The sequence below is a fragment of the Gossypium arboreum genome, chromosome 4 (assembly GCF_025698485.1).
Source record: "Gossypium arboreum isolate Shixiya-1 chromosome 4, ASM2569848v2, whole genome shotgun sequence".
NCBI lineage: Eukaryota > Viridiplantae > Streptophyta > Magnoliopsida > Malvales > Malvaceae > Gossypium > Gossypium arboreum.
The window spans coordinates 43,007,277-43,026,905 of record NC_069073.1 but is presented as its reverse complement, the minus strand read 5'-3'; the positions used below and the strand labels follow the sequence as shown (position 1 = coordinate 43,026,905).

The following is a 19,629-nucleotide window of genomic DNA, read 5'->3' as shown; positions in this document are numbered from 1 at the left end:
TATTCGACCATGGGGTTGAATATGAGCAAAATTGGCTTTTAATTTTGTATTTTAATTCATTTTACCCCTAAATGACCAAAATGCCCTTACTACTAAACTTTCCAAAAATTTCATCCATGTCCAATTTTTTTCCATAGACTTAGAAATTGGTAAAATTCTATTTAAGACCTCCTAATTAATATTTCAAAACAATTTCATACTAGAAACTTCTAGAATGCAAGTTTTACAAATTATTCAATTTAGTCCCTAATTTCAATTTAAGCACTTTATGCATAAAATTTCTTCACGGAATTTTCACACAATCATGCAATCATATCATAGACCTCAAAATAATCATAAAATAATTATTTCTATCTCGGATATTGTGGTCACGAAACCACTATTCCGACTAGGCCCAAAATCAGGATATTACAGTTTAAATCTGATCTCTATATCCCTTGACGGAATCCAACTGACTTTTCCCACTCAGACATGCCAAATTGTTCATGGAAATTCGAACACATCACAACCAATTCATCTTATCAACTATACGCCAAACAACTCCAACCCAACATGTATTTTTTGAATCGAAGCTGAATCAACTTTAAGAGACAAATTTGTATTATCCCATATATCGGAGAGATAAAAAATACTGCGTTGAAAGGTTTTTTGAGCGGGTTTGAATCTCACGATTGTTTTGTTAGAATAATTTCTGAACTAAAGCTAAAAAAGGTTTAGTTAATCATGAAAAGAATCATAATAAATGGTTTAAATAGAATTACGAAAAGTGGAAAGGGAAAGGGCCTTAGAAGGTAATTAAACTAAAAGGTTTGAAAGTAAAAAAAATGAAAGTAGCAAGGATGAAGATGGCGCAGGAAAGGGGAGAAAAAAATTTATTAAATGTCTAGGCAAATGTGTGTTTAACTTGATGTAGCCACTAGGTATTTATACACACTTTTAGTGCTAAAATTTAGTTAGATTTTTCCTAAATATTATCACTAAATAATCTTAAATATTATCAATTAAATAATTCTAAATATTATTATTAAATAATTTAAAATTTAAAAATAAAATTTAAACTAGAGCCTAAATTTAAGCTAATTACAGAGTTGTAACAATATAAAAAATCCTTTAATCTTTATTCAACCACTTTTTAAAAGAAATCTTCAACCTTTTAATCTTTATCCAATCATCCTTAAATCTTCAATCTTTCAATCAAGCTCTCCTCTTTGCTTTTTGTTCCAATTTAACCTGCTTTTTGTTCCAATTTAGCCTGCTTTTTTTAAGAGTTTGAATTCAACCTACCAACTTTGATTTGAATTCATACAATATTGATTTCAAGACAATTTTTACATAATTTAATTTATCAAAAAATAAATTTTAATTTTATTAATTAGTTTCAAATGATCAAATCTTTATTTTATAAAGAGAATTATCTATTTAAAATAATATTATATTTGAAAATTAAAAATTAAAAAATCTTAATTTTAATTTTTATCTAACAAATATTGTATTTAAAATTTAAACTAAAATATTGGCATATTGATAGAATTTAAAAAATAGATAAAATTATAAGGTCAATGTTTTTTTAAATATTTTAAAGGTAATCATATCCAAACCCTATTAATCAAAATTTTGTTGGATCGGGTAGTGAAATAGGGCTGCGATATCGGAGGGAGACAGAGGGTACATGGTGACATCCTTTACCGTAAAATCGGTGGCAACTTTTATTAGCAAAGAGAAAAGGCTGGGGAGATTCAGAGACTTGGTATCACTGTCATCCATGGAAAACCAAACGAAAGACAAGATTTATTTTTACTATAACCATACTGATTCTTGCAATTCCGCGAGGTGGACTGCCAGGGAGAGCTATAAATTCATGTATGAGCGACCTTGGCAGGATGTTCTGCATTTCTTTTCCAATGTGGTCAACGCCCGCTTAACCTTATCCACCGTGTTTGGCACTGACAATAGCCCTCAGGTATCCGTATGTTTCTTTCCTATTGAATTAACTCATTATTCAATAAATTTGGGGCGTGTTACTTGTATTTATTCAACAAAGGTTTTTCATGCCAGACATATATTGATGTTGTTGATGATGATTATAAAACATTAGAGCTTTGTGATGAGAAGGAAGAAAGGTTTGGTAGATGGGAAAGGGTAACATTCAAGATAATTCTTTCATACAGTGGATATGCCTTTGATGGATGGCAGAAGCAGCCTGGTTTGAACACTGTACAGGAGTAAGTTTATTTATTTAATTTTCCTGTGAACTGACTTGTATTCTAACCCTTGCTTGAATGCACTCTACAGAATAGTTGAAAAATCTCTTGGGAGATTTGTTGATGACAAGAAAGCACGACTTTTGAAAGAAAAATCTAAACCACTCGAAGGTTGTGCTGTGGTTGCTGGCCGAACTGACAAAGGAGTGTCTGCTATTCGGCAAGTTTGTTCTTTTTGTATGTTAGAACATTTTTTGTCTCAGATTCTTGCTAAAGTGAGTATCCTTTGCTTATATATACCAAAAAGATAAGCTCTTGTGTTAGGCATATTCTCCAAAGTCTTAAGAAAAGACAAGTTGATATGCAATTCTTGAATATCACTAAGAATTCTCTAAATTCCTATATTGAAACTTCTTTTTCATATTTTGGGAAATGGTGGTGAAGAATACTGTATCAGCGTTGAAACTATGTGCCCCCCACATGATTCATTTTTCATTTTGCTTCACTAAACCTTCTTGGTTTTCATTCTTTTTCTCATCTATAGTGGAACTGGGTGGTCTCTAATACACACACTCCTCTAGATATTATTCAACATTATCTTGTTTTTTTACCTCTTCTATTAAGGGGTTCTCTAAACTTCCTCAAGAACTACATCACATCTTAGAAATTCTTTGAGAGCTTCTAATCCTCGTCCTAATTCTACTCCTAAATCTAAGCTAGTATTTACCTTACTAATTTCTCACCATTGAATACCATTGGCTTGCTATTAAACTCCCCTAGACTTGTCTCAGGCACGTCTCTCCTAAAATTGATGTGTCTCTAGTTCTAGAAGAGTCTTTGATTGTTTCTAGAGTATCGAAAACAACATCAAAAGGTATAGAGGAGGATTGGAGGCGACATAGCTTTTTTCAAACTAAAGTACATTATGGTGGAAAGGTTTGTGATTTGGCTATTGATGGAGGTAGCATGGAGAATGTCATTTCGAACGGTGCGATATATAAGTTGAAGTTGCCCTTAGAAAAACATATTTATCCCTACAAAATTTATTGCCAAAGGTCACAAAATATGTCACATCTAGATGCTTAGCTAAGTTTGTCATGAGAAATAATATAGATAAAGAAGCTTTGTGATGTTCCTATGAATATGGTTCTCATTCTTGTGGAGAGGCCTTGGTTGTATCATGCTAAGCCAAATACTTAGTCCTTTTATAGGGATGGTAAAAAGTGCACATTTCATCCGTTTAAAGATGCAAAATTAGCTTCTAATGCTTCAAAAATTAGTAAAATTAGTGGGTTTTTACTTGCTGAACAATTTGAGCTTGGATGATCAAATTTAGTGTGTGCCTTGGTGAGTAAAGTTGTGACTAGTTACCAAATTGAAGAAGCACCCAAACAAGCTTGAAAAATTCAACATTTTTTGAGTGAACTTGTCTTAGTTAGTGGTGATGTGCCCTAAGGCTTGCCACCCATGAGAAGTATTCAACATGCTATCGATTTGGTACTTGGTGCTTCTTGACAAATTTTGCTGGCTTAACAAATGCCACCAACACAGTGTTGAAATACAAAGTCAAGTAGAGTTATTGGTTAAGGGTTTTGGTTTGTGAAAGTTTGAGCCCATATGCATGTCGAATTTTACTTGATCCAATAAAGGATGGTTATTGGAGGATGTTTCTTGATAACTATGCAGTTAATGAAATCACTCTAAAAAATAGATTTACCATTCCTTGGTTAAATGATATTTTTGGTCAATTGGCTGGTTTTATGGTGTTTGCAAAGATTGATTTGAAGAGCGGGTATTACCAAATTAGGTAGAGATGAATGGAACAACATTCAAGCCTCTAGATGGTCTTTATGAGTGGTTAGTAATGTGTTTTAGCCTTTCTAATGCATCAAGCAGATTTATGCAAGTCATGAATGAGGTATCTAAGCCCCTTCTAAATTCTTCTATTGCTTTTTACTTTGATGATGAATTGGTTTAGAATAAAAGTAAGGAAGAAGACTTATCTCACATGCGACAAGCTTTGGAAGTGTTGAAAAAAGAATTATGAATTTCAAGGAATGCAACTTGTGTGAAGAAGTGTTTTGGAGGTTTGTTGTCTTTGCAAATGATATAAGACCAGATTTGGATAGGGATCATGCCATTAGAGAATGGCCTAGGTTGCAAAATTTTAAAGATGGTTTGGCTTCTTTTTTATAGGAGGTGCATTAATAATTTCAATGTTGGTAGAAGTCTTATTAATAGTATTTGAAGATGAATAACTTTGAATGGCCAAAATCAACCTAATAGGCGTTTGAAATGGTTAAAATTTTGATGATGAAAGCACATGTTCTTGCACTTGTAGATTTTGACAAGTTATTTGTTATCAAATGTGATGCATCTTAAGTAGGAATTGGGGTTGTTCTCAGCCAAGAAGGAAAACCTGTGGAATTCATTGCTGAGAAGTTATTTGATGCTAAAATGGAATTATTCCACTTATGATCTAGAGCTTTATGCTTTGGTAAGAGTTGTTCAGCATTGGGAGCATTATTGAGATTATTGATAGTTTGTGGTTTTTCTAAATCATCAAGCATTGGAATATGAGTTTAGAAAGAAAAAAAAAAGGCTTAAGGCATGTCATGAGAAGTGGAGTTCCTACCTTCGTGAGTTTAATTTCTCAATGAAACATAAGACATGTGAGTGTTGTGGCAGATGCACTTAATAGGTGATCATCATTTTTATTTAATAGCAATGAAAGTTGAAGTGATGGGCTTCGAAGAATTGAGGATTCAATACTAAATGGACCAAAACTAAACCACATCTCAGCCCTATTACTTTTTTAATTGGAAGGGTCAACTAGATAGGAACAATTGCATTAACTATTACATGATGGGTGTGTGTTTAAATGAAATTATTTGTGCATTCTAGATTTTTCTTTGTGTGAATATATTATGAGGGAGCTTTATGGAAATTGCTTGTAAGGGAACTTTGGGAAGGTAAGACCATGGAGCTAGTGGTTGATCGATATTTTTGGCCAAGAATATGTAAATGTCATGGGCCACTGATCAAAGCCCTTAACCATCACACACAAAACACCCCATAGAGGTCAACTTCTTAAATGAGGTTCATTTGTCCTGTTTGAACTGGCCTGATTCATGAAACTAATGGAGAAGCCCATCTGCTTGAAGCCTTAGTGGTCTAGTGAAACACTTTAGTAAAACTAGAGTTATCAGGGTAAATAGTATAAATCCTAAAGGGATAAGATTGTAGAGTTTAAATATTTTAGGATTCTCAATTGTAGATAGGCTCTAATCTTGACGGTCGATGTAACTAAATTTGTACCGTTGGTTTTGGGAGAGCTCAACCTTAAATAAAGACCTCCCCTTCATTTGTGATCATCTTTTCCTATGGCTTTTCAGTTCTCTCATTGCCCTTTTGTTTGAAGTTGCTTCTGCTATATTTTTTGGTGCCTTAGAGAATTTTCGAGAGAATTCTCACTTTTCAAGTTTTAGGCTGACTTAGATAGATTTGAAGTAAAGAATCGCCTAAAGTCGTGCGGTTTGCTAGACTTAAGTTCTAGCCCTGTGGCATAAAGATGTAGACATTTTTGTGATGAGGTGTCTTTGTCAATTTGACAGGGGCAATTCACAAAATTCAGGGCCCTACATTCTGCTACCTATGCCAGATGTGCCTTGGAATCATTTGAATATGGATTTTGTGGACGAAAATTGGGACCAATTTATATTTTCCAGCATTTTTCATCCACAAACAGATAGGAAAAAAGAAGTTGTTAATCAGAGTTTAGCATATATGGCTAGATTTATTGTTGAGAATCATGTGAAGCATTATTATTTGGTCCTCAAGCAACAATTTCATACAAGAACTCGACGAACAAAACAATTATAGAGACACCTTTTGTTGCTGACTATGGACTCTAACCTCAACATGTGCTTGATTTAGTTCCTTTGCCACTTGGAACTAGGATGAGTTATGATGGAGAAGCTTTTGCTAATTATGAAAAATTCTTCAAGAGGTGATAGTGATAGTGCCTTGAAAGCAAGTAATGAGAGTTTTGCTAATACAACATATCTACCTTGTCATATTAAGGAGTTTGAAGAGGGAGGGAGACTTAGTTCTACATTTGAGGCGAGAAAGGATTCCTTAAGGTACTTATCACAAGTTGAAGTCAAAGAAATTTGATCCCTAAGGTTTTAAAGAACATAAGCTCTAATGCTTATGATCTAGTTGCCTTAAGATTTTTATGCTAGCCCAGTTTTCAATATTTATATCTTGTATTCTTTAAGGGTTCTGATGGGTATTTTGAAAATTTGATCAAGTGCAGCAACTTATGTGACGGTCCTGACTAATGAATCTTGTAACTGAACGATTCACAGGCAATCTGTTTGTCTTGCCAGGATCTTTCCCTAATTTTTACCCTTTCCTTGCAAATGACCTATGTTGAACAATTGAAACATGTCGAAGGGAATTCTAGACCTTAAGACTTGTTAGAGAGAATCGTAAATCTCGTAAAAAATTGGTTTAATCTGACTTCATCTTGTTGCTATCAATTGGCCTCTTAAATAGAGGTTACATAGATTTACTTATTTGAATAAAAGACTTATACGCTAATGAAACGAAAATAAAGACTCCTAATGTCTCTCTAAAAAACTTTTAATTGGAAGAAAGTCTCTTAAAAGTATAAAATACTCATAAATTAAATCTCCTAATAAAATAATTATAAACTAATCTAATAATAATTAATCAACATGTAACATTACTCCCCTCTTGGAAAAAGAGCTTGTATGCAAGCTCGAGATTGAAACTCCTCTTGATTTTGTGCATGATCCCCAAGATCTTTTATCTCCAACCAAAATAATTTTTTACATTTGTGTTTGAACGAGTATGGTTCATCACAATTGTAACAAAAACCTTTGTCTCGTTGTTCTGCCATCTCCACATGATTCGATTTTTTAATGAAAGGATGATCTTTCTTCCTAGTACTAGCGTCTTTTGTCAATTCCCAACTATGCAGGTCTGCAGCTTGAGTTAGTTGATATTTTGTCTCAAAAGTTCACACCAAATTCATAGCATGATCCAAGTTTTTAGGTTTCAGCATCTCCATGTTTATTTAGATTGAATCTAATAGCCCTGCAACAAATAAATTAATTTGTTGATCCAGTCTCATGGAATCTACACAGGCTAACAGTTCTTGAAATTGGCAAAGATAGTCTTCCACCGATCCTGTTTGAATCAACTTTGCTAATTCCCCCAAAGGATTCTTGTGCAGCAGTGGTCCAAATTGTAGAGTACAGTATTCTTCGAATGCCTTCCATGAAAAATTAAGCTCTTCTTGCTCCATTTGATAATACCACAATTGTGCCTTTCCCGTCAAGTGAAAACCACTCTTCTTGCTCCATTTGATAATACCACAATTGTGCCTTTCCCGTCAAGTGAAAACCACTCTTCTTGCTCCATTTGATAATACCACAATTGTGCCTTTCCCGTCAAGTGAAAACCAGTTAGACTCCACTTTGTCTAATTTTGTTGTCTTCTTATTCGCAAAAAACTTCTCACATCGGTGCAACCAAATTAGAGGGTCTTCTGTCCCATCGAAAGTCAGAAAATCCAACTTTGTGTATAATGGAACTACACTGAATCCTGTCTCTTATCTAAACTGCTGTCAATCCCTTTTCGCTTATCAAAGTGTTGATTGGAAATCATCAATTCTCTCATCTGCAGCATGAATCAATCTTTGACTCTATTTCTGTTTTAAACAACTCCAACTCCTCTCTCATAACGAAATTGCCCATTGTTTCTGTTTCTGATGCCAAATTGTTACGATCCCAATTGATGGATCTTGTAACCGGATGATTCACAGGCAATCCGTTTGTCTTGTCAGGGCTCTTTCCCTAATTTTTACCTCTTCCTCACAAATGACCTATGCTGAACAAGTGGAACTCTTCAAAGGGAATTCCAAAAAATTAGAGAGAACAATTGAGGCATTCGTAAAAAAATGGTTTAATCTGACTTCATTTTTTTTGCTATCAATTGTCCTCTTAAATAGAAGTTACACAGATTTACTTATTTGAATAATAGACTTATAAGCTAAGAAAACCAAAATAAAGACTCTAAATAAAGAAAGACTCCTAATATCTCTCTAAAATACTTTTAATTGAAAGAAAGATCTTCTAAAGATATAAAATACTCATAAATAAAATCTCCTAATAAAATAATAATAAACTAATCTAATAATAATTAATTGACATGTAACAACTTACTAAGGCTAAAACAGATGTTATTGAAGATGTGTTAGATTTTAAAGAAGCTATGTCTAGAAGGGGTGATCAGTATAGGAGATTTTTGGTGAAATGGTTGGGAAAGCCAGCTAGTGAAAATACTGGGATAGCGGAAGAAAAGCTACAGAGAGCTAAAGTGGTGAAAGTTTTCCTTTCGATGTTGAGTTTTCCAAGCCAGAATGATACAGGAGCTTTTAATTATTTTGTTAATTATCGAACATAAGGATTGATGGCTAAGATTATAAGTTATTTTAAGGCTGTAAAGTAGATTTCCAGCCACATTATTATTTTCTTTGAATTAAGAGGCTTCATAAACTTGAGGTTTCTATAACCCTATGTTTTGTTAGAATACCAACTTCTACCTTACTCATTTTTCACCTTTAATTTTATTGATTTGCTGTTGTTCTCTCCCTAAACTGCATCATTTCTTTCCTATCAATTGAATATTTTGATTTATTATGGAAATTTCCTTATCTTATTTGGTCAAGGTTCAGTTATCATAGCAAATGATGAAGCAACTATTTTGTAAGATATCTTATGATAGAAATAGAATATGTTCTGGTTAAACTTATTGGGGTTGTATGCATTGTTTTCCCACATTTTATTTCTACAATTGTATCTTATTTTTCTCGACTTTGTGTTTTTATGTTAGATACTTGGAGAAAGGATGTAAAACCTTGTGATATTGAGGGTGAAATCAACAGTGCAGCACCTGGGAAACTCAGAGTTGTGTCAGTTTCTGAGGTAGTAGTTGTTTTAATGAATGGTGATTACCGAAGGGGAAAAACACTCCTTGATAACAGCCAACTGCAAAGCTTATCTGTAGTAATTACTCCTACATGCTTATAACTATTGTTGAATTATTGTAGGTTTCGCGTGTATTCCATCCCAACTTTTCTGCAAAATGGAGGCGCTATTTGTATATATTTCCTTTGAATGATCAAGAAAATGAGAAGCAATGCTGTGAGAATGTGAAGGAAGTTGAGAGTTTTAGTTTTGCTAGAAACTGTAATGAGCCAAGTAACAAGTGTGTTGAAAGCAGTAGTTCGGAAAATGTTGAGAATTTAATTATCGGCAATAATAAAGAGTTTGAAGCACCAAACAAGCCAACCTGTTTCAGTGTATGCCGGGTTAATCAATTACTACGGCATCTAGAAGGAAAATTATTATCATACAATATGTTTGCACGTGATACCAAAGCCTCTAGAAACATGTAAGAGTCGAACAAAGTTGACATCATCGAGAAACTCATAGTTGAGATGATGTGCATATTGTCATACTCTTGTTCTTTTGGATTTATTAAATATATCTGAATCTTATATGACTTCTGCAAGAACTGAAAACTGAAAATTTGGAGGACAAGAGGTTTGAAAGCTTGGGTTTAAACCCTAGCAACCCAAACCGACCTCATAAGAATTCTGTTGGTAGATTTATTGTGTTTCATATATATCATGTAATTTGTGTTGTACACAGTATTTTTTTTCTATTTTACCCCGTAAAGTATCTGAGTCAGTTGTTTATTATCATTGCATTTGCCATATAACTGTTTAATGACAGTTATTATTATTATTATTAATTTCAGAGGGCCACCAACGGAGTGCTTCATGTACCATGCTCGAGCTGCAGAAGCAAGAATACCCTGTTCGGTAATTATCTCTTGAATGTTATCAATGTTGCAAACTTATTTCATTCCTCACTATTCACCCGAGAATGGACATGTCTGTAATTTTGCTTTCATGAGATTTCTAAAAGATTTTGCGTATAGGCTGCACGTGCAATTAGATATATAAGCTTTTCTCCAGTTTTGTGTTGCTACAACTTCATCTCATGTTGAAGCGTACCTTCTCCTAGGTATTATCATACAAATTAAAGTGTAACTTTTGAATACTTAATTCCAACTTTTCCTTAATTTGCTAGATTGATAAATAATTATTTCATTACGACTTTATAAATAAAAGGGATTGAATGAAGTTGATAAAATATATAATTCCAACTTATCCCTATTTTTGCTAGCTTGATAAATAATTATTCCAGATACAACTTTGCATGTAGAGAAGGGATTGAGTTAAGGTTAACTATTTACTAATAAACTTTTTGTAGGTTCATGAGGAAGGAAGGAAGGTTATGTGTGTTGAGTTGGTTGCAAATCGATTCCTACGCAAGGTATACGCTGGTGTGCTTGTTTGCATGCATGCATGCATGCTTGTGATTTCTTTTTATAATACCAAATCACATTGTTTCTGTTTCTAAATTTATAATGGCATTACATCATGTGGTTACCGTTTCTCCAACTTGCTTTCTGAGGGTATGTAACCAAATATGACAGATGGTCCGTGTGCTTGTGGCGACCTCTATAAGGGAAGCAGCTGCGGGAGCAGAAGAAGATGTATTGCTAAAACTAATGGAGGCTACGTGTAGACGTGCCACGGCACCCCCCGCCCCCCCTGATGGGCTATGTCTTGTTGATGTTGGCTATACTGACTTCAACCCAAAAAATTGTCTCATCCCATGATGTGTGTTGTAAGTTCAGATGTTTACATACGTTAGTTTTGAGCTTAGAACTTGAAATTTGGGATTCTTTAGGATTGTCAGGCAGATGAAAAGTCTAGCATGTACGGAAAATGTGGTCTTAAGCCCAACCATAGATGTATAACTCAATTAAGATACGCTAGGGTTACTTCAAGTGAATTTAATTATTCATATGGGATTGGATGTTCAAGAATGAATATTTTTTTCACATTAACTATTTACAGAACAATTAAGTAATATATATACAATAGAAAAAGAATAGATTAGCTGAATATAATGATACAAACAAATCAATCGGATTCTTATAATCATCTAATTGATTAGCAATAATATTTTAAAATTTTGAATATTATAGCTAGGACTTTTGAAAATCATAAAATCATTTGTTTTTTCGATAGGTAAAATCTTAATATTTATTTAAAGGAGGAATTCAATAATGGAGTTGCCTTGCGTTAATAGGATAATATGCTACGTGTCAAAAAAATTGGGCAATTTCCTAAAAAAAGCCTTTTTATTTCGTTATTTATCGAAATAGTCCTACGTTTTCATTATTTACAGGAAAAGACCATTTTCCTTGAAAGCGTGTTCACGTCAGCGCGAAGTCAGGGTATGTATCAGCAAAACGGGGAAGCGTTTTGTTCACATTAGCACAAAGCGCTTCCTTGAGGACGCGCTTTGTTGACGTGGATAAAATGCTCTTTCAGGGAAGCGTTTTGCCCTTTTTTTTAGGGTTAGGGTTTTTGATTATTTTAGGGTTTAGTGGTTTAGGGTTTTAGTGTTTTCTAAGGGGAAAATTAATTTAATTAGAGTTGAGGGTTAATTAATTAAATTAACTATGAAATTAAAAAAATTAATTAAATTAGGGTTTAGGGTTTTTTAGGGTTAGGGTTTTTGATTATTTTAGGATTAGGGTTTTAGTGTTTTTTAGGGAAAAATTAATTTAATTAGAGTTGAGGGTTAATTAATTAAATTAACTATGGAAATAAAAAATCAATTAAATTAGGGTTTAGGGTTTTTTAAGGTTGGGGTTTTTGATTGTTTTAGGATTAAGGTTTTAGTATTTTTTAAGGAAAAATTAATTTAATTAGAGTTGAGGTTAATTAATTAAATTAACTATGAAAATAAAAATCAATTAAATTAGGGTTTAAGGTTTTGAAGGTTAGAATTTTTAATTGTTTTAGGATAAGGGTTTTAGTGGTTTAGGGTTTTAATGTTTTTAAGAGAAATTAATTTAATTAGAGTTGATGGTTAATTAATTAAATTAACTATTAAATTAAAAAGATCAATTAAATTAAGGTTTATAGTTTTTTAGGGTTTATTAATTAAATTAACTATTAATTACGAAAAAAAGATCCCACGTGGACGTTATATTGCCATGGTAGTATCTGAAAAAATAAATTTGAGAAGATGTTTCTAAACAAATAATGTCAAAAAAGCTTCAAGAAGGATGCACTTCAGCAAAATTATAGAAAAAAACTTCAATATAGACACTCTTTTGCTACAGTAGTATCTGATAAAATAATTTTGAGAAGATATTTCTGAATAAACTGTGTCAAAAACGCTTCAAGAAGGATGCACTGTCAGCAAAATTACAAAAAAAAGCTCTCACTTAGATGCTCTTTTGCTACAGTAGTATCTGATAAAATAATGTTGAGAAAATGTTTCTAAACAAATAGTGTCAAAAACGCTTTAAGAAGGACGCATTGTCAGTAAAATTACGGAAAAAAGTTCCCACGTGGACACTCTTTTGCTACAGTAGTATCTGAAAAAGCCTTAGACTATAAATGAGTCAAATTTCATTCTCAGGTTTCATAAGTTACATCAAGAGAAATTAAGGCTAAAGTAAAATAAAAACTAAAGATAAGTGAACGTGTTATTGCTGTTATTTACTATGATGACGAGGTTTGTGACACTGAGAACGGCATTTTTTTATCGGAGGGCACAGCGCGACTGGTTTTTAACTAGAACATAGATTTGACAGAACTTCGTAAAAGAATTAGGCGTAAAATCTTCGGAACGACGCCAATGAAAGTTTTGTCTATTAAGTATCGATTTTGTACTTCGGTTGATCCCGTGAGATATGACTCATTCGACATCAAAGGTCTTCGTAGCTTGGAGGCAATGGTACAGACTCATCTTGCTAGTGGATCACCCTATCTTGAGTTATATGTACAAATTTCATCACCAAATAATGCATTTGCGACTTCGACATCTAATGCTATTCGAGAGGAATACACGACCTCTGCTCGACACTTTGTTAATAGGTGGCAAAACATGAAAGCGCTCGTGTTTGATAGCAGTATGGAATACACAATCCCTGTAGGACACTCTGTTGGTGGATGAGACATGCACCTCGGTGGGTCGATGTTTGATATTGAAAATACGTACTGGGGAATGACATCAATTTCTAATGGGGGACGTTATGAAACATCCAGAATAATGGGTGATGTACTCCCTACGACATTCACCGACGAGGGGACCTCGTTCGTTGCAGATTATGGTGGGTTGGATGATGAGTCCGATGTGGATCCACCTCGAGAGTCCGACCCCGATGGTGCAGAAGTTGGATTATTTTCTGAACCGGAGCCTGTTCCAACCATACCTGAAGATGTTAAAGGGGGTTTAGATAAAGAAGAAGATCCGCGATTCATGGCGTACTCGTCTTCAGCCCACATGCATAATGTCGATCTATCTCAAGATGATGCGTTGGAGCTTTCAGATCTACCACACAGAAGGCGTGACCGTACAAGTTCGTCATTGGATTCGGGTGAAATTGAAGTTGGTAGGAGTTTTCTAATAAGGATAGTTTTCTTGTTGCATTGAAATAACGTAGCATCATGAATGGGGTGAACTACAACGTGGTTAAATCTAAATTCGATAAGTTTGAGGCCAAGTGTGCAGTGCAAGACGGTATGAGTTGATGGAAAATCATGACCTCATTGAGAAAAAGGACAGGCTTGTAGGAGATAAAAAAGTAAAAAGGTCTACATATATGTGTTGGCGGTAAAGTATCACTAGGTGTTTAGGGTTTTTGAATAAAACTGTTATTACGTAATGTTGCATTATTTAACGTACTTCGTTGACAGATGTTTCATAAGATCATCCCAAGATGAATTCATATATGTTAGCTAGCTTAATACTACCGACCCTGAAGGCGGATTTGAAGATTTCAGTGTCAGTCTTAATTGCCAATATTCGTAGTTAATTGAGGTACAAGCCCTCTTACCGCAAGTTTGGATAGCTAAGCAGAAGGCGTTGGAAAAGATGTATGGTAACTGGTACGCTTCATATAATGAAGTGTGGCAGTGGTGTCAGGTGCTGAAGAGATATGTCCTAGTTGTATAACAGACCTTGAAACGACACCTGGGTACTACAACGACCAATTGCTCCGTGGATGCCAAGTGTTCAAGCGTCTGTTCTAGAGCTTTAAGCAATGTCGGGATACATTCATATACTGCAAGCCATTGGTACAAATTGACGGTACCTTTATGTATGGTAAATATACCCATTGGCTATTGCTAGCTGTGGCACAAGATGACAGTAGGAGAATCATTCCAATTGCATTTGCAATAACACCGGGGGAGTCAGCTGATGACTGAGATTTCTTTCTTTTTAGGTTAAGGAGGCATGTTTGCCCCCAACCTGATATATGTGTTATATCGGATTGGGGCACTAGAATACTAGCCGCAATTGAGCGACAAGGAAGCCAATGGTATTGCGCACACTAACGGTATTGCCTAAAGCACATTACGTCCAACTATTACGGGCAATATCGATCTACAATTGAATGACTACAAGTGACCAACATGGGTATTTAATCTCTATTAATATAATTTTGTTTGTAATATTCAATTTATTCTGAATGGAAGAGTGGTATGTAATTTTCGTTATCAATTTATATTGGCAGGGTATGAGATAAGTAAGGACCGTTTTCATGAGATGTTAACGATTTTCGTTCAGTTAACGAAGAAGGCGCAGACTACCTTTGTAACATACATTTCGAACAGTCGACACAAGCATACGCCAGCGGCCTACGATATGGTCATATAACCTCAAACCTGTTTGAATGCATAAATTCTGTTCTAAAAGGAATGTGTCATTTGCCGATAACAGCTGTTGTGCGAGAGACATTTTTATTTAGCGGCACTATTTTCAAAGCGAGTAACGAGTTATAAAGGCTAAATGCAGGGAGTCCATGTATGGTGCGCGAAAGTATTGCAAGAGATTCACAAGGCGAAGGCACGAGCCAACACCATGCACATAGTGTGTCATGATCGCGACAACTTATGGTTTCGTGTGATGGAGTTTGACAGACCGAACCAAGGTATTATTGGTGGGCAATATAGTGTACACTTGAGAAATAGGACATGCGACTGGGGTGTTTAACGCACTACGTTATCCATACGCTCATTCAATTGCAGTTTGTCAGAATCTCCGTCTGTATCCCATGACGTATGTCGACCAAATGTACAAAATAGAATACATGTACAACGTGTGGAGACACGTATTCCCACCGATCCCAGATGAAAGTAAGTAGCAAATCAGACGCTTCGCTCTGCTTAAGTCAAGTATCGGATAGAGAATTACGTCGCAAACCAGAGGGTCGACCTTGCTCGATTAGAATACGTAACAATATAGATATTCGAGAAAGAACGAACCAACAAAGGTTGTGCGGATGGTGTATGAACCCAGGCCATATAACTCGATCATGTCCAAATCGGAATAGCTGATTGTTGTTGTAATAAAATTATGTTGCATTATTTATATTTTATTAAAAATATAAAAAAAATATTAAAAATATTACCGTAGTGAAAATAATATTTATTTTAATAAAATTATTGACTAATTTAAAAAACATTTATTGTATTAAAATTAAAAAAAGTAAAGTACAATTAAAATATTAAAAACAATTTTTATTTTATTATATGAAACTATATAAAAAAAGTTTCTACAAATATATTAAAAAAATTAATACTGGTGCCCGTCAAAATCAGTGCCACATGGGGGTCATCGACGGTTACGCGCTGGATTCATCATTGGTTCAGTTTCCGGTGAGGGTTGTGTTTGCTCCTGTGGGAATTGTGGTTCCTTCAGCAAGGGATCTGTTGTGGGTGTTGGGAGGATGACCCACTTTATTAAAATAATAAATACGGAGGTGTTTGCATCACCCATGGTGGAGGTGTTTGAATCTCATAAGGCGATGGGGAATGGTAAAAAGAAAATCTCCTCGATGGAGTCTCGTGCGATCCCTCATGCGACGATGGCCTATTGATCGGCGGTTGACTCGGAGTAATTAGAAACGGAGATGAACCGGGCCATGCATTCCAACCTGCTAAGGATTTGGAAAAGAAAACCTAAAAGGGTTAGGATATATATAAGGGCTAGGATACGCACATGGCATAATCTGAAAAGGCTGTGATATGGGTGTCGTCGGTTGAAGTGTTGGCACAGGTGGTTGTGTGGGCACTGTTGATGGGCCCGCGTCGTCATTCATTCTTCTTGGAATTAAAAGGCCCTATCGTTCCCTTTGCACACGAATTTGTCGTCGCCTCTCCTCTTTCAACTGTAAATATGTCTTGCAATGGATCCTAAATCATGGCATTTATTTCGATATGCATGCTAACTCAAGAACGATAATCGGTTCCCGAATAGGTATATAGTCATACCGATTTTCCTACATTATGATATATTCTGACCAGTGTCTCAGTCAATCCATATTCAATAGCCGTAAGTCGACTTTGTGCTCATCATCGAGCACTTCAGGTTCCACGAGAATCGGTTGTCGGAATTCAAATTGCCGCAATACCCTATCTGACTGGTCCATGTCCACGATAGCATAGTTTACTAATGGGACCTTCACATGCTAAATGTTCAGATTTTGAAAAAAATCATCCGGAATTACTGCTTGAATTGCCGGATCCTCGTATGGTGTCCATTGAAACTATATGAACATGATAACAATATTAGTTATATAAGTAATACTAAATAATAAATACTAAATACTAAATAGGAAACGACTGTTTTATTATGTATATATATTTTATTTAATACTTATTTGTGCTTCCGACCGTTGGTCTAATAGAAGCTGTATATCTTCAAGGGATGTGGGTATTCCAACATAACTTGTCAAATAGTTTCACCTAATTAAATGATTTTTTAGCATACAATTATATTTTAAATCTATGTAATAATTGTAAAATCTAATATAAAATTTACCTCGTTATTAGTGAGAATGTATATGGGTGGTTCACTCAAGGACGTAAAAATAAAAAGCAAAACTGTGCCCATGATTGCAGCAGTGATACGCATCCTCCGATTTTAGCTTTATTCGGTCGCGTCACCCCGTACATCTCCCGGTACAATGTTGCTAACACGGCAGACTCTCAACTTAATTCACCTGCTGCTCTAAAATCAACGAGGTTCAGCAGCCATTTCAAATGTACGTGGTTTTGTTACAAGTCCGGCATCAGATAACCTCCAATCATCTCAATAATGTATGCACGAGCATATCGTATTCTTTCTAATTCAGTCGAATCATTGTCGGGCCATGAAAATGTGTCTCGTAACCAGCACATCTCGATCCAACCTCCGTTAATATTATCCGGAATAGCACCCAAAAGCTCGTAGCATAAGGCCCCCCAATTAGCAGATAAAGCAGACTCGGTGACTGCGTACCCATCGATCGGCAATCCCAATTGCAATTACACGTCTTTTAGAGTAAAAAACCCTTCAAGAAAGATGTACTGTCAGCAAAATTACGGAAAAAAGCTCTCACGTGGATGCTCTTTTGCTATAGTAGTATCTGATAAAATAATTTTGAAAAAATGTTTCTAAACAAATAGTGTCAAAAAATTTCAAGAAGGATGCATTGCCAGTAAAATTACGGAAAAAAGCTCCCATGTGGACGCTTTTTTGCTACAGTAGTATCTGAAAAAGCCTTAGACTATAAATGAGCCAAATTTCATTCTCAGATTGCATAAGTTACAGCAAGAGAAATTAAAGCTGAAGTAAAATAGAAACTAAAGATAAATGAACGTGTTAGTGCTGTTATTTACTATGATAGCGAGGTTTGTGACACCGAAAACGACGTTATTTTTTTATCGGAGAGCACAGTGTGACTGGTTTTTAGCCAGAACATAGATTTGACAGAACTTCTAAAAGAATTAGGCGTAAAATCTTTAGAACGACGCAATTGAAAGTTTTGTCTATTAAGCATCGATTTTGTACTTAGGTTGATCTTGTGAGATATGACTCATTCGACATCAAAGGTCCTCGTAGCTTGGAGGCAATGGTGCGACTCATCTTGCTAGTAGATCACCCTATCTTGAGTTATATGTACAATTTTCATCACCAAATAATGCATTTGCGACTGCCCGGCCCTGATGGTGTAGAAATTGGATTATTTTTTGAACCGGAGCCTGTTCCAACCATACCTGAAGATATTGAAGGGGGTTCAGATTAAGAAGAAGAAGATCCATGATTTAGGGCGTACTCGCCTTCAGACCACATGCATAATGTCGATCTATCTCAAGATAATACGTCGGATTTTCTATATCTACCACACAGAAGGCGTGACCGTAGAGGTTCGTCATTGGATTTGAGTGAAATTGAAGTTGGTAGGGAGTTTTCCAATAAGGATAGTTTTCTTGCTGCATTGAAATAACATAGCATCATGAACGGGGTTAACTATAACGTCGTTAAATCCAAATCTGATAAGTTTGAGGTCAAGTGTGCAGTGCAAGACGGTACGTGTTCATGAAAAATCATGGCCTCATTGAGGAAAAGGACAGGCTTGTGAGAGATAAAAAAGTACAAAGGTCCACATACATTTGTTGGTGGTAATGTATCACTAGGTGTTTAGGGTTTTTGAATAAAATCGTTATTACGTAATGTTGCATTATTTAACATACTTCGTTGACAAGTGTTTCACAAGATCATCCTAAGATGGATTCAGATATATTAGCTTGCTTAATACTACCGACGCTGAAGGCTGATTCGAAGACTTTAGTGCCGGTCTTAATTGCCAATATTCGTAGCCAATTGAGGTACACGCCCTCTTACCGCAAGGTTTGGATGGTGTTGGAAAAGATGCGTGGTAGGTGGGACGTTTCATATAATGAAGTGTGACAGTGGTGTCAGGTGCTGGAGAGATATATCCTAGGTTGCATAATAGACCTTGAAAAGAAACCTACGTACTACAACAACTGATTGCTCTGTGGACGCCAAGTGTTCAAGTGTCTGTTCTGGAGCTTTAAGTAATGTCGGGATGCATTTGTATACTGCAAGCCATTGGTACAAATTGACGGTATCTTTATGTATGGTAGATATACCCATCAGCTATTGCTAGTTGTGGCACAGAATGGCAGTGGGAGAATCATTCAAATTGCATTTGCAATAACTCTGGAGGAGTTAGCTGATAACTGAGATTTCTTTCTTTTTAGGTTAAGGAGGCATGTCTGCCCCCAACCTGATATATGTGTTATATCGAATCGAGGCACTGGAATACCAGCCGCAATTGAACGACAAGTAAGCCAATGGCATCGCACACACCATCGGTATAGCCTAAGGCCGTTGTGTCTAATTACTACGGGGAATATCAATCTACAACTAAACGACGACAAGTGACC

The 19,629-nt window shown here is 35.3% G+C and overlaps 1 protein-coding gene across 2 annotated transcripts; it reads left to right on the top strand.

Moving 5' to 3' along the window:
- The first annotated feature begins 1,575 nt into the window (after positions 1 to 1,575).
- LOC108460466 (uncharacterized) lies at positions 1,576 to 11,199 on the top strand. Of its 2 annotated transcripts, none has more exons than XM_017759969.2 (8): positions 1,576 to 1,960; positions 2,056 to 2,222; positions 2,293 to 2,438; positions 9,126 to 9,217; positions 9,343 to 9,686; positions 10,056 to 10,119; positions 10,574 to 10,636; positions 10,800 to 11,199. In XM_017759969.2, the coding sequence occupies exons 1-8, from the start codon at positions 1,670 to 1,672 to the stop codon at positions 10,983 to 10,985; spliced, it is 1,353 nt and encodes a 450-aa protein (XP_017615458.1). In that variant the 5' UTR covers positions 1,576 to 1,669; the 3' UTR covers positions 10,986 to 11,199. The 2 variants fall into 2 exon arrangements, with proteins under 2 accessions (XP_017615458.1, XP_017615457.1); XM_017759968.2 differs by having other exon boundaries at positions 1,576 to 1,966.
- Positions 11,200 to 19,629: the final 8,430 nt, after the last annotated feature.